We start from the raw sequence: 13,703 nt of genomic DNA, 5'->3' as shown, positions 1-13,703 counted from the left end.
TTTAAATATTTTATTTACTTCTGAGAGAGAGAGAGAGAGAGCATGAGCAGGGGAGGGTCAGAGAGAGAGGGAGACACAGAATCTGAAACAGACTCCAGGCTCCGAGCTGGCAGTCAGCACAGAGCCTGACGCGGGCCTCGAACCCACGAACCATGAGACCATGACCAGCCCAAGTCGGATGCTTAAACAACTGAGCCATCCAGGCACCCCCAGGATTTCCTTTATAAATGTCGATATCATGTTCTCTATAAGTGCTTTACTTTAATTCCAGTAAACATAGTGTTAAGTTTCAAGTGTACAATATTCAACCGTTCTAGACATCACCTTCACTCATCATGACAAGCACAGTCCTTAATCCCCATCCCCTATGTTATTTCACCCATCCTCCCACCTCTCCTCCCCTCTGGTAACCATCAGGTTGTTCTTCATAGTTAAGTGTCTCTTTGTCAGTTTGTCTCTCCCCCCGCCCTTTGTTTTGTTTCAGCTTTTTAATAAAGTATTCTCAAAATATAACACTTTCTTAAAAAACTCAGAACAAAAGTCTTTCAAAAGGAGGCCTACTTGAAGAAATTCTGATACAATAAACCCTTATCATTTAATTATTGAATATTCAACACACTGAAGTTTTTTTTTTAATTTTTATTTTTTTAATGTTTTATTTATTTCTGAGAGAGACAACGTGAGCAGGGGAGGGTCAGAGAGGGAGGGAGACACAGCCTGAAACAGGCTCCAGGATCTGAGCTAGCTGTCAGCACAGAGCCCGATGCGGGGCTCGAACCCATGAACTGTGAGATCATGACCTGAGCCGAAGTAGGATGCTTAACCGACTGAACCACCTAGGTGCCCCACACTGAAGTTTTTAATCACCGTGATTGTTTTAGTAATTGAAGAGTCACGTTTAACAATGTATTTACAGAAAGTCTTATTCCCTCACAGAAAGTCCAGCACTCTAGGGACATTGGTGGTACTGAGCTCTGTTCAGACCCAGCATTCCTCAGCAGGCCAGGCCAGGCTGGTGCTCTCTCTCACCCTCACCACTTCCTCTGCCACCACCCTAACACAGTGCCCATCGTCTCTTCGCTGGAGCTATGAGTATTGATAGGCAGCTCAGGATGTAAGATCTGAGTCTTATATCTATTTAGCTTTCCTCCATCTCATAGGACTTTGAACCTATGTCACTGGAATTACCCGAAAGTCTTTTGTATATGAAAATACAATTCACTTGGGGTGCCTGGGTGGATCAGTCAGTTGAGCTTCTGACTTCAGCTCAGGTCACAATTTCATGGTTTGTGGGTTCGAGCCCCATGTCAGGCTGTATGCTGACAGCTCAGAGCCTGGAGCTTGCTTCGGATTCTGTGTCTCCCTGTCTCTTTGCCCCTCTCCTGCTCGTGCTCTGTCTCACTCTGTCTCTCAAAAATAAATTAAGAAAAAACGTAAAAAAAAAAAAAAAGAAGAAAATACAATTCACCAAACATATTTGGTTATTAACAAAGAGACCAATTGGATTAAAAAATAATTTTTTTAAACCATTCAGCATAACATTTCTTGATACAGTGAGCAGCAGATTTTAAATCATTACATTTATGTAAAAAATGAAGTTTCAAATTCTGCTGCATGAAGCACAGTATACTTGTAGATCCAGGAAAAAGTCACAAATTATCTAACCAAAAATGTGAATAATATATGTTTGAATGTAATCTTTGTGCTAACTCTTTGAAAACGGCTTAAAATATAACAAGACTGTCATATAAAAAGTTTCTGGAGATAAAAGCAAAAGGAAAAAAAAATCAGAAAAGAAAAAAACTGATAAATTAGGCTACATGAAATTCAACCTTCTGAATATCAAAATAATTATAAATAAAATTAATATCCTTATTTATGTAATCACTATATTGTTACTGAACACCATGTGTGAGGCTTTATCCAGGCTCAGGATCTGGTAACAAAACAGACAAAAATCCCAGCCTTCATGAAATCTGAAAGGTTAACCTTACATATCTTTAAAATATAAAGAGCTCTTAAAAACTACAACGGAGTTGTATATTTTGTTTTGTTCTGTTTTGTGGTCTGTCCTAAATCTCTTCCTTCTGCAAACTTCTCTACTTAGCATGATTCTATGAGGGTATTAATCACAGGATGGACCAATCAAAATACCCAATTACCACATACACTGTGGTTGGCCCTATAATCAGCATGTACCCAGGTTAGGTCAATGTTCTCTAGGGGCAGTTAAAATGGGTTCTGAGAATGACCATCATCTCTTCTCTTTTTAAAGAGCAACCTAGAAAATTCCAGAAATCTCTATAAGAGCAAAAAATTGTGACCAAGAACGAAGCCAATGACAAACCTGTGAACAAGAATGAAGCCAAAAAGGAAAGCAGGACAAAAAGATGAAGGAAAAGGGACACAGAAGGAAAGAGAGAGAGCGTCCTAAAACATCATTTAAGATCTTAAATGTAGATCTACCCTCAGCTAAATCAATTTAATTCATTCATTCATTCAACTTAATAATTATTACTAATTAATTATTCAACTTACTAATTAAACCAACCATTAAATTCCTCCCCTGGTTCAGCTAATTCAACTGGCTTTTTTTTCTCCCACTACAACTGAAAGAGTACTAAACAGTACAGACTCAACAGGGGAAAGAAAAAAAAGATGATCAATGTGCTAAAATTATGAGTATTTAAATGGCACAAAAATACAAACACATAGCTTTAAACATATTTTTAAAAGTTTAATTCTACCATAAATAAAAAGGAATACAAACTAAAACACCAATGATATACCATTTCTGGTGGTAATATGAAACCAGCCCTCCTGGGGGTGTCCAGGTGACTCAGTGGGTTAAGTGCCTGACTTTTGGTTTCAGCTCAGGTCACAATCTCATAGTTCCTGAGTTCGAACTCCGCATAGGGCTCTGCACTGTCTGCTTAGAATTCTCTCTTTCCCTCTCTCTGCCCCTTCCCCGCTTGCACATGTGCACGCACTCTCTCTCACCCCCCCTCCAAATAAATAAATAAAATTAAAAAACAAAAAACAAAAACCCAGCCTTTCTGGAAGTCAGTTTGGCATCAAAAGGTAGGTAAGTATTTAAAAATACTCGGAACCAAGATCAATACTATAAAGTTATTTTCCCCTAAATTATTTCAGAGCTCAATGGAACCTCAACCAAAATCAATTTAAGAATAATTTGACAACATGATCCTAAAGTCACTCTCCTGGTAAAAATAAATAAATAAACAAATGCCTCTCAACAAGAAACTGGTTAAGAGAATTGTGGAAAGTTCATATAATAAAATATTATACCCAGTAAAATGAATGAGGTAAGTCTGTATGTTCTGATATGGTATGATATCTAGAATGCACAATTAATGAAGAAAAAAAGTACTTAACATTTGAGTAAAACAAAAACACACACACTTTTAAAAATTCTCCTGAGCAGCTAATTTCTTTAAAAAATGTCAAAAACATTCTAAGACAAGGTAAGTGGCAAATAACAGAGATTGGGAGAGGCAAAAAGGAGAAGAGAAACTACATAATGCAAATGTATTATAAAATGAGAGAAATTGTATTTGATTGGTCCCGAATTTTTTTAAAAAATCAACTAAACCAATTAAGCAGACCTACATACATATAATAACCTTGTATATGGAAAAAAATAGTAATTGCTAAAGACAAATGCTCAACGATTTGCAAAAAATAAAACCAGACCTCTACCATCACATTTCACACCAAAATTATTTCCAGATAAATCCAAAGTGCTAAAGAATATGAAAGACCCAGAAGATAATATGTGTGAACATTTGTATCACCTTTGTACCACCTTGGAGCAAGAAAAGCTTAGCAATGTGTACCAAGAAAATGAAAACATTTGAGAGACCATGTGAGAGTAACTGGTTCCAGACTTGCCATCCCAACATAAAGAACCAGAAAACTGGACGAAATACATGAAACTAGTGTTTTCAGACACTGGAAAATCACAGTACACGACTCTGATCCATGACAGAAGGGAAAAACAAGATGAGCCCTCTATCACTCCAGCTTTGGGCTTGGAGGCAGCCTCCAGACTGCTGAACAGAACGAAGGAATCCAAGCAAAACGCCCAGGACTGGCTGAGACCGGCTATGAGAGATGAGGATTATGGGAGTCCCACGCAGGGGAAATTTGCAAGGCAAAGTGCCAGGGAGGAGGAAGCCATCTACGAAAGAGCTCTAGAAATCAACACATGGGTATTCTTGAGTCTTTGGGGGCATACCAGCTGCTCATGCATAGGGTGATCCTCTATTATGGGAGGCAAAGAATGGCCACCAGGGAACTGTAAAATGAACAATTTCCAGAGATACTGAACTCATACAACAACTTGAATGAATCTCCAAGGAATTATGCTGAATGGGAAAAAAAAAGCCAATCTCAAAAGGTTACGTACTGTGCCATTTATGTAACATTTCTGAAATGACAGAATTTTAGGAATGGAGAACAGATTAGTGGTTGCCAGGACTTAGAAGTAGAAGGTGAGTAGGTGTTGTCATAAAATTATGAGCAACACAAGGGACTCTTGTGACAGAATTGTGCAGTCTCTTGACTGTGGTGGTGGATACATGAACTTACACAAGTGATAAATTGTATAGAACTAAATACACACATATAAATGAGGACAAGTTAAACAAGAATATTGAATGAGATCAGTGAATTGTATCAATGTCATTCTGTTTGTGAAACTTATACTGTAGTCTTTGTAAAATATTACCTTTGGGGAGAAATGAGTAACGTGTGCACAGATATCTCCATATTACTTCATGCAAGTATTTGTGAATCTATAATTATCTTAATAAAATTTTCAATTAAAAAATACTTCAAATAAATCAAGCTAGAATGTAAGTAACTTAACTCCCTATCAAAATAAAATTCAACATATAAAAACCATATAATCATCACATTTGAAAAAAATTCAATACACATTTATGATGTAAACTAGGAAAAGCAGCATACGTTCAAACACATAAAGGACAAATACAAAAAGAAACCTACAATGAAAAGATGCTCAACATCACTAATCATTTGAGAAATGTACAATGAGATACCACTCAACACTCATTAGGATGGCCGCTATTTTTTTAAGAAGAAAATAATAGGATGCCTGAGTGGCTCAGTGGCTTAAGGGTCCGATTTCAGCTCAGGTGATGATAACGTAGTTTGTGAGATCGAGCCCCACGTCTGGCTCCTCCTTGAGCATGGAGCCTGCTCAAGATTCTCTCTCTTTTCCTCTCCATCTGTCCCTCCCCCACTCACACTTACATTTTTCTCTCAAAAAATAAAAAAATAAAATGTATATGGAAATGCAAAGGCCATAGAACAGCCAAAACAGTGTTGAAAAAGACAAAGTTGGAAGACTCTCACACTACACCACAGGGATGCATCAGCAGGATCCAGGTTGTAGGAAATAGTACAGGACAAATTAGCTTATATATATGTATGTAACATTATACATACATTATATATGTTACATATAGATGTAACAGCCTGAATTTTGCTGATTCATTTCTGTGGTATGATGTGTCACACAGACACACACACACACACAGACTAAAGACTTAATTAATATCACATTGAAAGCAGAAACATTTATGACATAATTAGAAATCTGAGTAACTGAATACTTAATGAGGTTTAAAATATTAAGATGAAAATGGTATAGCTTATATATACTTAAATTTCTACTTATTTTGTATTCGTTCTCTTATTAATTTCTACCAACATCTACTTTTTTCTCTACGTCTAACAGAGACTAGTAAATATACCCAAGTAATTATTAGTATTTGACTTTCCTCAGCACCAACAGTGTTTAGGGAGAATATAAGGAAAATGTTAAGTTCATGACACTAGCAAAAAAGAGGGGAAATGGTAGCAAAGATCTTTCTAAAATGTAAAATTCTTTAAATGTGGCATGATAAGCACCACTAGATTTAGTATGGGTGGGCAAGAGCCTGTGTGTGGTGGAATTTCAGAGATGTTAGAAGATTTCTCTGCCCCAAATCACCAAGTGGCCAGCTGAATCACTACAGTTCTATGTCACACATGAAGCTTCAGTGAAATTCTAACACTCAGAAGACTCTCTTTAAATTGCAAATGTTCTGGAGAGGTAACCCACTAATCCAATGGAACCCATTAAAAACTTAAAAAGTAGGGGTGCCTGGGTGGCTTAGTCAGCTAAGCATCTGACCTCGGCTCAGGTCATGATCTTGCAGTTCGTGGGTTCAAGTCCCATGTCAGGCTCTGTGCTGATAGCTCAGAGCCTGGAGCCTGCTTCAGATTCTGTGTCTCCCTCTCTGTTTGCCCCTCTCCCACTCGTTCTCTGTCTCTCTTTCTCTCTCTCTCTCAAAAATAAACATTAAAAATTTTTTTTAAAACCGAAAAAGTAGTTTAGAATAGTTTAGGTTAGAAAACAGCTTAGAAATAGTTCCGAAATTTAGCTAGAAGGCTAGAAGATCCTGGGATAATGTAAGTCCAACCAGGTTAGTTTAACTAGGAGAGGAGAAAGCTGTGTTCCATGGAAGACCCAGCATGAGAAATCCTAACGCCCAAAGAGACGAAACAGCAGGAACAAACCCTAGCATGCCAATCTGTAGTAACAGATATGAGAGACACCAGACCAGTGTTTAAAAAACTGCCTCTACAACTAGAATTATTTTTTCACAGAACAGAATAGAAAATCAAAATGTACCACAAGTAAGGGTAAGTTTTCTTTCATAAAACTATTTTTCAGGGGTGTGTGTGTACATATGTGCATGTGCACACACACACACACACATTCACATGTAGGTCGAATGTAAAATTATTTTTTTACTATAGATTATACTCAAAAAATGTTTCAGAGACATCACAAGAGTCTATAAGCTTTGGGTAAGCAAAGGCTGTGTCTGCTTTTATTTACCATTATAGCTGTAGAAACAACACAGTGCCTGGCACCCAGCGGACGTTCAATCAACATCTGTCAGGGGAATGCAAGAATGAGGGCAGATGTTGAAAATACGTGGGGAAGAAACCAATATTAAATTTTATCTACCTCACAATTCTGCTTTGGTCTCTACAGAACCCTAAATAAAAACTCATATTTTTCTCAAAGAGAAGATTCTTATTAGGGGAGTGATTTATAAAACCTAAAACCCTTTTAAGTTCTAACTTTCAAGCCCATATAGTTATAAAGCCAAAAAGGACTACTCATGCACCAGCCCCCCCTTCCCCAAAGTGCCCTTTTGGGCAATCTTCCTGCCAAAGGAGGTGGGGAGTGGTGGCCTCCATCACTGTCCCAAGCCCTGAATTTTGCTTCCCAACACCTAACCCTAAGAAGCAGGTGAGGTTAAACCAGGAGGCAGAAGAAAAGGGACTGATAAACAAAAATGTCCTTTGATTCTCTCCATATGTACAGACGTCATCAACCCTGCCATCACGACTGCGGCCTGCTAGCCAGAGCTGAAACCCAAGAAAGCCAACTGCAGGGTAAGAATGAAGCCACAAAACGCACCTATGGCAGCTTTTGGCTTCTGCAGGAGATGTGCTAATAAGCATTTTATTAATGAAAATTTACGTATCAAATCTACTGGAGCTCCCTGGATTGAGGGTCTAACCGAGTCAGTCATCTCCACAGGAGTAGAAAGAAGTGTGCATAACAGAGCCTGGGGCAAGTGCAGAAATAAGGGGAGGGGGAAGGGTGTGTGCAACAGACCTCTCTTTGCCATGAGTCTCTCTGAAACTGGACACCTGTTTCCCAAGTCTAGAAAAGGAAAATAGTAACAAAAAAAGAGCTTGTGAGAGCGTTCTGAAGCTATTCTCCCAGCCAGAGAGCCCTCTCAAACTGAGAATTGACCTATCTTTTACTACCTGTTTTGTAATATCCTAAACTAAACTGAGTATAGCCACCAAAATGTTCATCTCCCTTCCTATTTTAGAATTCCTTTCTCTTCCCCTCTTTATGCTATAAAATGTTCTTAACCAAAGGTTGCCACACACCCAGCTCTGTGAACATCCTATGTTATCACATCTTCCCGAATTCCTTCAAGCACTTAGATGAATGACGCTTCTTACACCTCCCTTCAATTTGTTAGCATATGGCTGTATTTTCCAAACTAAAATCCAGTAACTTTTATAGGTTTTGGGTTTTTTTTTTAAGTCCTTTTGCAGAAGTGAAAACAGTTGTGCTTTACTAACCATCTCCATTTATGGTTAGGTGGTTAAGGTAACAGGAGAAACAAAGATGTTGATTTTAGCAATGACTAAACATGAAAGTGAAGGTATAGGAAATAAATGTTCTCCAAAGAGGCAAAGAATAAGACATGACCACAGAATGAGAGCAGTACCCAAAGGTGTAGACAGATAAAACTGGTCAAGCATTTGGAATAAATTGCTTTCTAAATAAGAAGCAAGCATATGCTATTCTCAAAAATGCCAATTAGCCAATGAACTAAGAAAAAGAATAGCTTGGGGGCGTCTGGCTGGCTTGGTTGGAAGAGCGTGCGACTCTTGATCTTGGGGCTGTGAGTTTAAGCCCGAAGGTGGGTGTAGAGATTACTTTAAAATCTAAAAAAATAAAAAATAAAGAATGGCTTGAGCTTCTTTGACATTTTTCAAATCTGCAAGCGCCAAGAACTTGAAGAATCTAAAAGGACAATCTCTTATTATCCACTGGTTTATGAACTCACGGATTCTTTTTCATTAGACTTGCTAAATCTCTAAGTGTAAAACAGGTATTTGCAAGCATTCATTTAAAAATGAGAAGAGGGAGGACCCAGAAAAAAACAGCTGGATCTTTAAGGCACTATAAGTACTGATTCAACTCCTAGTATTTTTCTCATTCTAAAGTTCTTACTAAGATGATAACTTTTGCTACCACTTCCTCATAGCACAAATTTGTTATGGTGGTAGGGGAGCCTGAGGTTTATCAGTTGAAGATCAAACCAATTTTGCTATATGTATATGTGCATTTTGAGTAAGTTAATAAAAGAAATAATTGATAAGCAATAAGACCAAATAAAGTAAGAGCCACCTTTATGACATCTGTGAATGTGGGTCAACGGGGAGAGGTTTAGGAGTAGGAGAAAAGAATTTGTTTGAAGGAAACAGAAACCAAACAACAGACAATCTCACAATACAAAGTCAGAAAAGAAGCAAGACATTCACTGATTCGTTAAATCTAGAAAGTAAGCAATAGCTCATAAGGTTTCCAAGAAAAGGTAAGTCTTTGTGCCCAATATGTGGATGTGGGAGACCAAGGAAACATAACCACTCATACATTAAGAATAGAGGCACGTGGATGGCTCAGTCAGTTAAGCATCCAACTCTCGATTTCAGCTCAGGTCATGATCTCAGTTCAAAAGATTAAGCCCATGTCTGGGCTCTGTGCTAACAGCCTGCTTGGGATTCATTCTCTTTCTCTCTCTCTCTCTTTTTCTCTCTCTCCACTCCCTATTACCCCTCCCCCACTTGCACATGCATTCCATCTCTCAAAATAAATATACTTAAAAAAAGAATATCCATTAAAAACTAAGTTATAAGTAATAATAACTAAATTAAGGAAGGACAAGGGTTTAGATTATGAGCAGAAATATTAGTGAAAATTAAAAGTAAAAAAGAGCAGCTTTTTTTAAAAAGTATTAAGCTGAGTCAAATAGCATTGAGCAATGAGATTCTGATTTATCTAATAACCTACTTATAGGTGATTTCCTTCCCTGAGATCAACTCAGTCTTACACACCAAACAACGTTTGCACCCTACTATGCTAACTAGTCCCGCCTTCAACTATAGTCACGCACTCTGAGAAGTAAAAGTGAAAACTAAGATAACTCCCACCGCTCCCCTATCCTCTCCCCCTGTTTTACTTTGCCTCATCCTATTCCCTTGCTGGCAGCAGACTGAGGGCTGGAAATGGAAATATCCCTGGGTGAAAGCTGGGAAAATTCCTGTTTGGACCACTCAAAACTTATTATAACACACTTACCAACATCTCCATAAACATACAGGCCCCTTGGAGGTTTGCTCCTTGAAAAAAGCTGTAAATTAAGAACAAATTATAAATCTCTAACATGGAAATAATTAAACGTCACCATATTCATAGTGTTCCTAACTATCACATACAGGAGTAACACAGGCTATTATACACAGTAAGTACAAAAAACCTGATGTGAAAGCTATGAAGCCCAACTTCCGTTCTAATGTAGGAGGCAAGAATCACGTAGCCCAGGGCAAGGGCTGAAGTCACACAACTGGAATTTACACTCCTTATGTCATTTAATAACTATGCCGTCTTCCCCAAATGAGCTCCCCAGACAATGATAGCCTAGCTCATTCCAGCTCGCAAGAGAGCGGGGGAGTTTTTATGGAGACACTAAATAGTCTCCAGAAAAGAAAAAGCCCAAAGGTGTGGGCTTATGTGTGGGCTTTTCCCAAAGAAATAACTGGTCCCTATTAGATCACTTCACAGCAGAGCATACCAGCCAACCAACCTCTTATGATGGAACCTTCAATCGACTTGTCAGTATCTGAAAAGATTCTAAAATGAATTGACAGCCAAGAATCAATAGAAACTTGAAAAGAAAAGTGTCCAGGATGAAAGCTGGAGACCAGAGCAAGGGTATAGAGAGCATAAAAACTCAGAGGAAACAGAGACTACAGAGACAGCAAAAGGAAACTTCAAAATAAAACTGGAATCAGTATAATTAAGATGCTGGGGAAAACAAGAGCAGCTTATAAAACTGTAAACCAAAAACAAAATGTAATTTTTAAAAAGGAGCATTAAGAACGAAAGAACACTTTGAAATTTAAAATATAGTAGCAGATCTGCAGCCAGGTAAGTAGGCTGTGCTCTTTCCCCATGGGGGCTCAGTGTGCAATGGCTGCAAACAGTAGCCTCCTTGGTAGTGTATGCAGCCCGGTGATTGCATGGGTTGCCCTAAGGGACCTTGGAGACAGTCCTTTCCAGTGGACACTGATGTCTGACCTCACCCTATCTCCAATCTAGGCTTCAGACAGGTATGTGGGGCACCCTTGGAAAGCCCCAGGGCACAACAGCCAGGATCCACATTGGCCAAGTCATCATGTCCACCCATAACCAAGCTGCAGAACAAGGAGCATGTGATTAAGGCCCCACACAGGGCCAGGTTCAAGTTCTCTGGCTGCCAGAAGATGCACATTTCCAAGAAGTGGGGCTTTACGAAGTTTAATTTGGATGAATTTCATGGTGGTGGGAAAACAGCTCATCCAGATGGCTATGGGGTCAAATAATCCCTAATAATGGCCCCTTGAAAAATGGCAGGCTCTGCACTCATAAGAATGTTGGCACTGAGCCCTCCCTATTCATGACCATCAATAAATCCTACTTCCTGTCTAAAAAATAAATACATAAGTACATAAATACATGCATAAATAAAATATGGTAGCAGAGGGGCACCTGGCTGGCCCAGACAGTGGAGCATGCGACTCTTAATCTTGGGGTGGTAAGTTCAAGCCCCATGTTGGGTGTAAAGATTAGTTAAAAATAAAAAATCCTTAGGGGTGCCTAGGAGACTTAGTTGGTTAAGCCTCCAACTCTTGATTTGGACTCAGAATATGATTTCATGATTTGTGAGATCAAGTCCCACATCGGGCTCTGTGCTGACAGCTTCTGAGCCTACTTGGTATTCTCTCTCTCCCTCTCTCTCTCCTCCTCCCCCTCCTCTCTCTCTCTCTCTCTCAAAGTGAATAAACATTTTTTTAAAAAATGAAACTACAATAAACAGCAACAAGAATAAATGGAAAATATAAGATTACTGGATTAATTCATTAGGAGGTCCAATATCTGACAAAAAAGGAATTCCAGAAAGAGAAAATAGAGGGAAAAAAGAAAGGAGGAAGTTATCTAAGGAATAATGCCAAGATTTTTCTCAGATCTGAAGGACTTATTTCTAGATTTGGGAGGAAAGAGTAAGTGCCCAGCACAGGGAGGGAAATAAAACTAATACCAAATCATAATCCTGAAATTTTAGACACCAGGGATAGAAAGAACATCCCACAAATGTCCGAGGTGGCCACTGGGGCAAGTAACAAAGGAGTAGGGCAACAGCTCACAAAAAACAGATAAGGAATTGATTTGAGGGGCAATGATTTCCAATCTAATCTATCCAATGTATCCATCAAGTACGAAAATGGAAATTGACATTCCATACATGGAAGGTTTTTTTTTTTTTATGTTTATTTTTGAGAGAGAGAGAGAATGAATGGGGGAAGAGCAGAGAGAAAAGGAGACACAGAATCTGAAGCAAGATCCAGGCTCTGAGCTTTCAGCATAGAGCCCCATGCAGGGCTCAAACTCATGAACCATAAGATCATGACCTGAGCCCAAGTTGGGACACTTAACAGACTGATACACCCAGGCGTCCCCACACATAGAGAGTCTTAATAACACCTCCCTAACAGAGATAGGAACTCCCAGGCTCCGGGAAAGACAAAGGGTCCTGAGAAGGAAGCACTGGTAAGAGAGAGGGTTGCTCCGGAAGCAGAGGCACAAGCAGATCAAGAAAGCAATCAAGTCCAGATCAAAACAGGAGGATGGAGGGCTCCAAGGAAGAAACAAACTGGAACTTCTCTTTGCCTGATACTGTTATTAACCCAAATAACCATACTAAATTTTGTTCCACTTAGAAGAGGAACCTTCAAACTCTGCAACAGTTTTTAGACACCTGTGCAAAAACCAAGGTAAGCAAGAACAGAGAGAATTCAGGTAGGATAAAAGCAGAAAGAGGCAAAGGTTATGCCTCTTAGCACAAACCAGAGCAGTCAGGAGTTTGGCAGAGAGCATACTCAAGGGCTAGATATAATCTAGTATATATTGCTGTTGTTTTTAATCTGTGGGTTCATTCCAGCATGTCTCAGAAACTTCTCTTGCTTTCCTGTCCCTCTCAGCTTTGTCTATAAATCCATCTCCTGACTCTAGCATGCCCCTTCCCAACCATTGAGGCAAAGGGATGTTCTTTGCTTTGAATCTGCCAGCTGACTGCATTCCCGGTGTTCCTCTGCACATTAACTCTCAATCTATTCTTAAATCTCAACTGAAAACAGATTCCACTCCTGCCAAAACCTCTTAATTTGTTTTGTTTTAAGATCTTACATGAGCCATTCTTGTACACTGGTTATGCTATTTTCAACTTGCCAGAAAAAAAGCATTACGCTTTTAAATAATTTTAGAACAGCTTCAAATTTGAAAGCCTACATAGAACTTCATAATCTCTAAGTATATTCTATGTATTAGAAATGTTTTGAGGGGCGTTTGGGTGGCTCAGTCAATTAAGCTACCAACACTTGCTTTCAGCTCAGGTCATGATCTCATGATTTGTGAGACGGAGCCCCGCATCTGGATCTGTGCTGACAGCATGGAGTCTGCTTGGGAGTCTCTTTCCCCCACTCCCTCTCTCTCTGCCCCTCCTCCCCACCTTCTCTCAAAATAAATAAACTTAAATTTTAAAAATCTTTTGAAAGCAATGTTCTGTATTAGGTAACTCCACAGGTCATAGCAATTCATAGTTCTTCACAACACATTTTGTAGGAACAGTCTAGGATCTACTCTAGTATTATTCACGTGAGATCATCAATATATACTAAATAAATGGAGTTCAAGGCAAAAATTTAACAAAGATTGGGGGGAAAAGATGACACAGAGAGAACTCCATGCTGAC

General features: G+C 39.0%; 1 protein-coding gene and 1 non-coding gene across 3 annotated transcripts in view; one reads left to right on the top strand and one right to left on the bottom strand.

Annotated features, from left to right (window-relative positions):
* Nucleotides 1-13,703, bottom strand: part of AFG1L (AFG1 like ATPase) — a 190,560-nt gene that overhangs the window by 121,381 nt on the left and 55,476 nt on the right. For both annotated transcript variants that reach the window (XM_077780052.1, XM_077780053.1), the window contains exon 3: nucleotides 9,995-10,046. In XM_077780052.1, coding sequence (XP_077636178.1) covers nucleotides 9,995-10,046 — 52 coding nt within the window. The remainder of the gene's footprint in view (nucleotides 1-9,994; nucleotides 10,047-13,703) is intronic.
* Nucleotides 10,834-10,967, top strand: LOC144244725 (small nucleolar RNA SNORA70). Its single transcript, XR_013339038.1, has one exon. It is a non-coding gene; the product is annotated as a small nucleolar RNA SNORA70 (small nucleolar RNA).

The sequence above is a fragment of the Crocuta crocuta genome, unplaced genomic scaffold, assembly GCF_008692635.1.
Source record: "Crocuta crocuta isolate KB4526 unplaced genomic scaffold, BGI_CrCroc_1.0 scaffold147, whole genome shotgun sequence".
NCBI lineage: Eukaryota > Metazoa > Chordata > Mammalia > Carnivora > Hyaenidae > Crocuta > Crocuta crocuta.
This window is presented reverse-complemented; position numbering and strand designations above follow the sequence as displayed.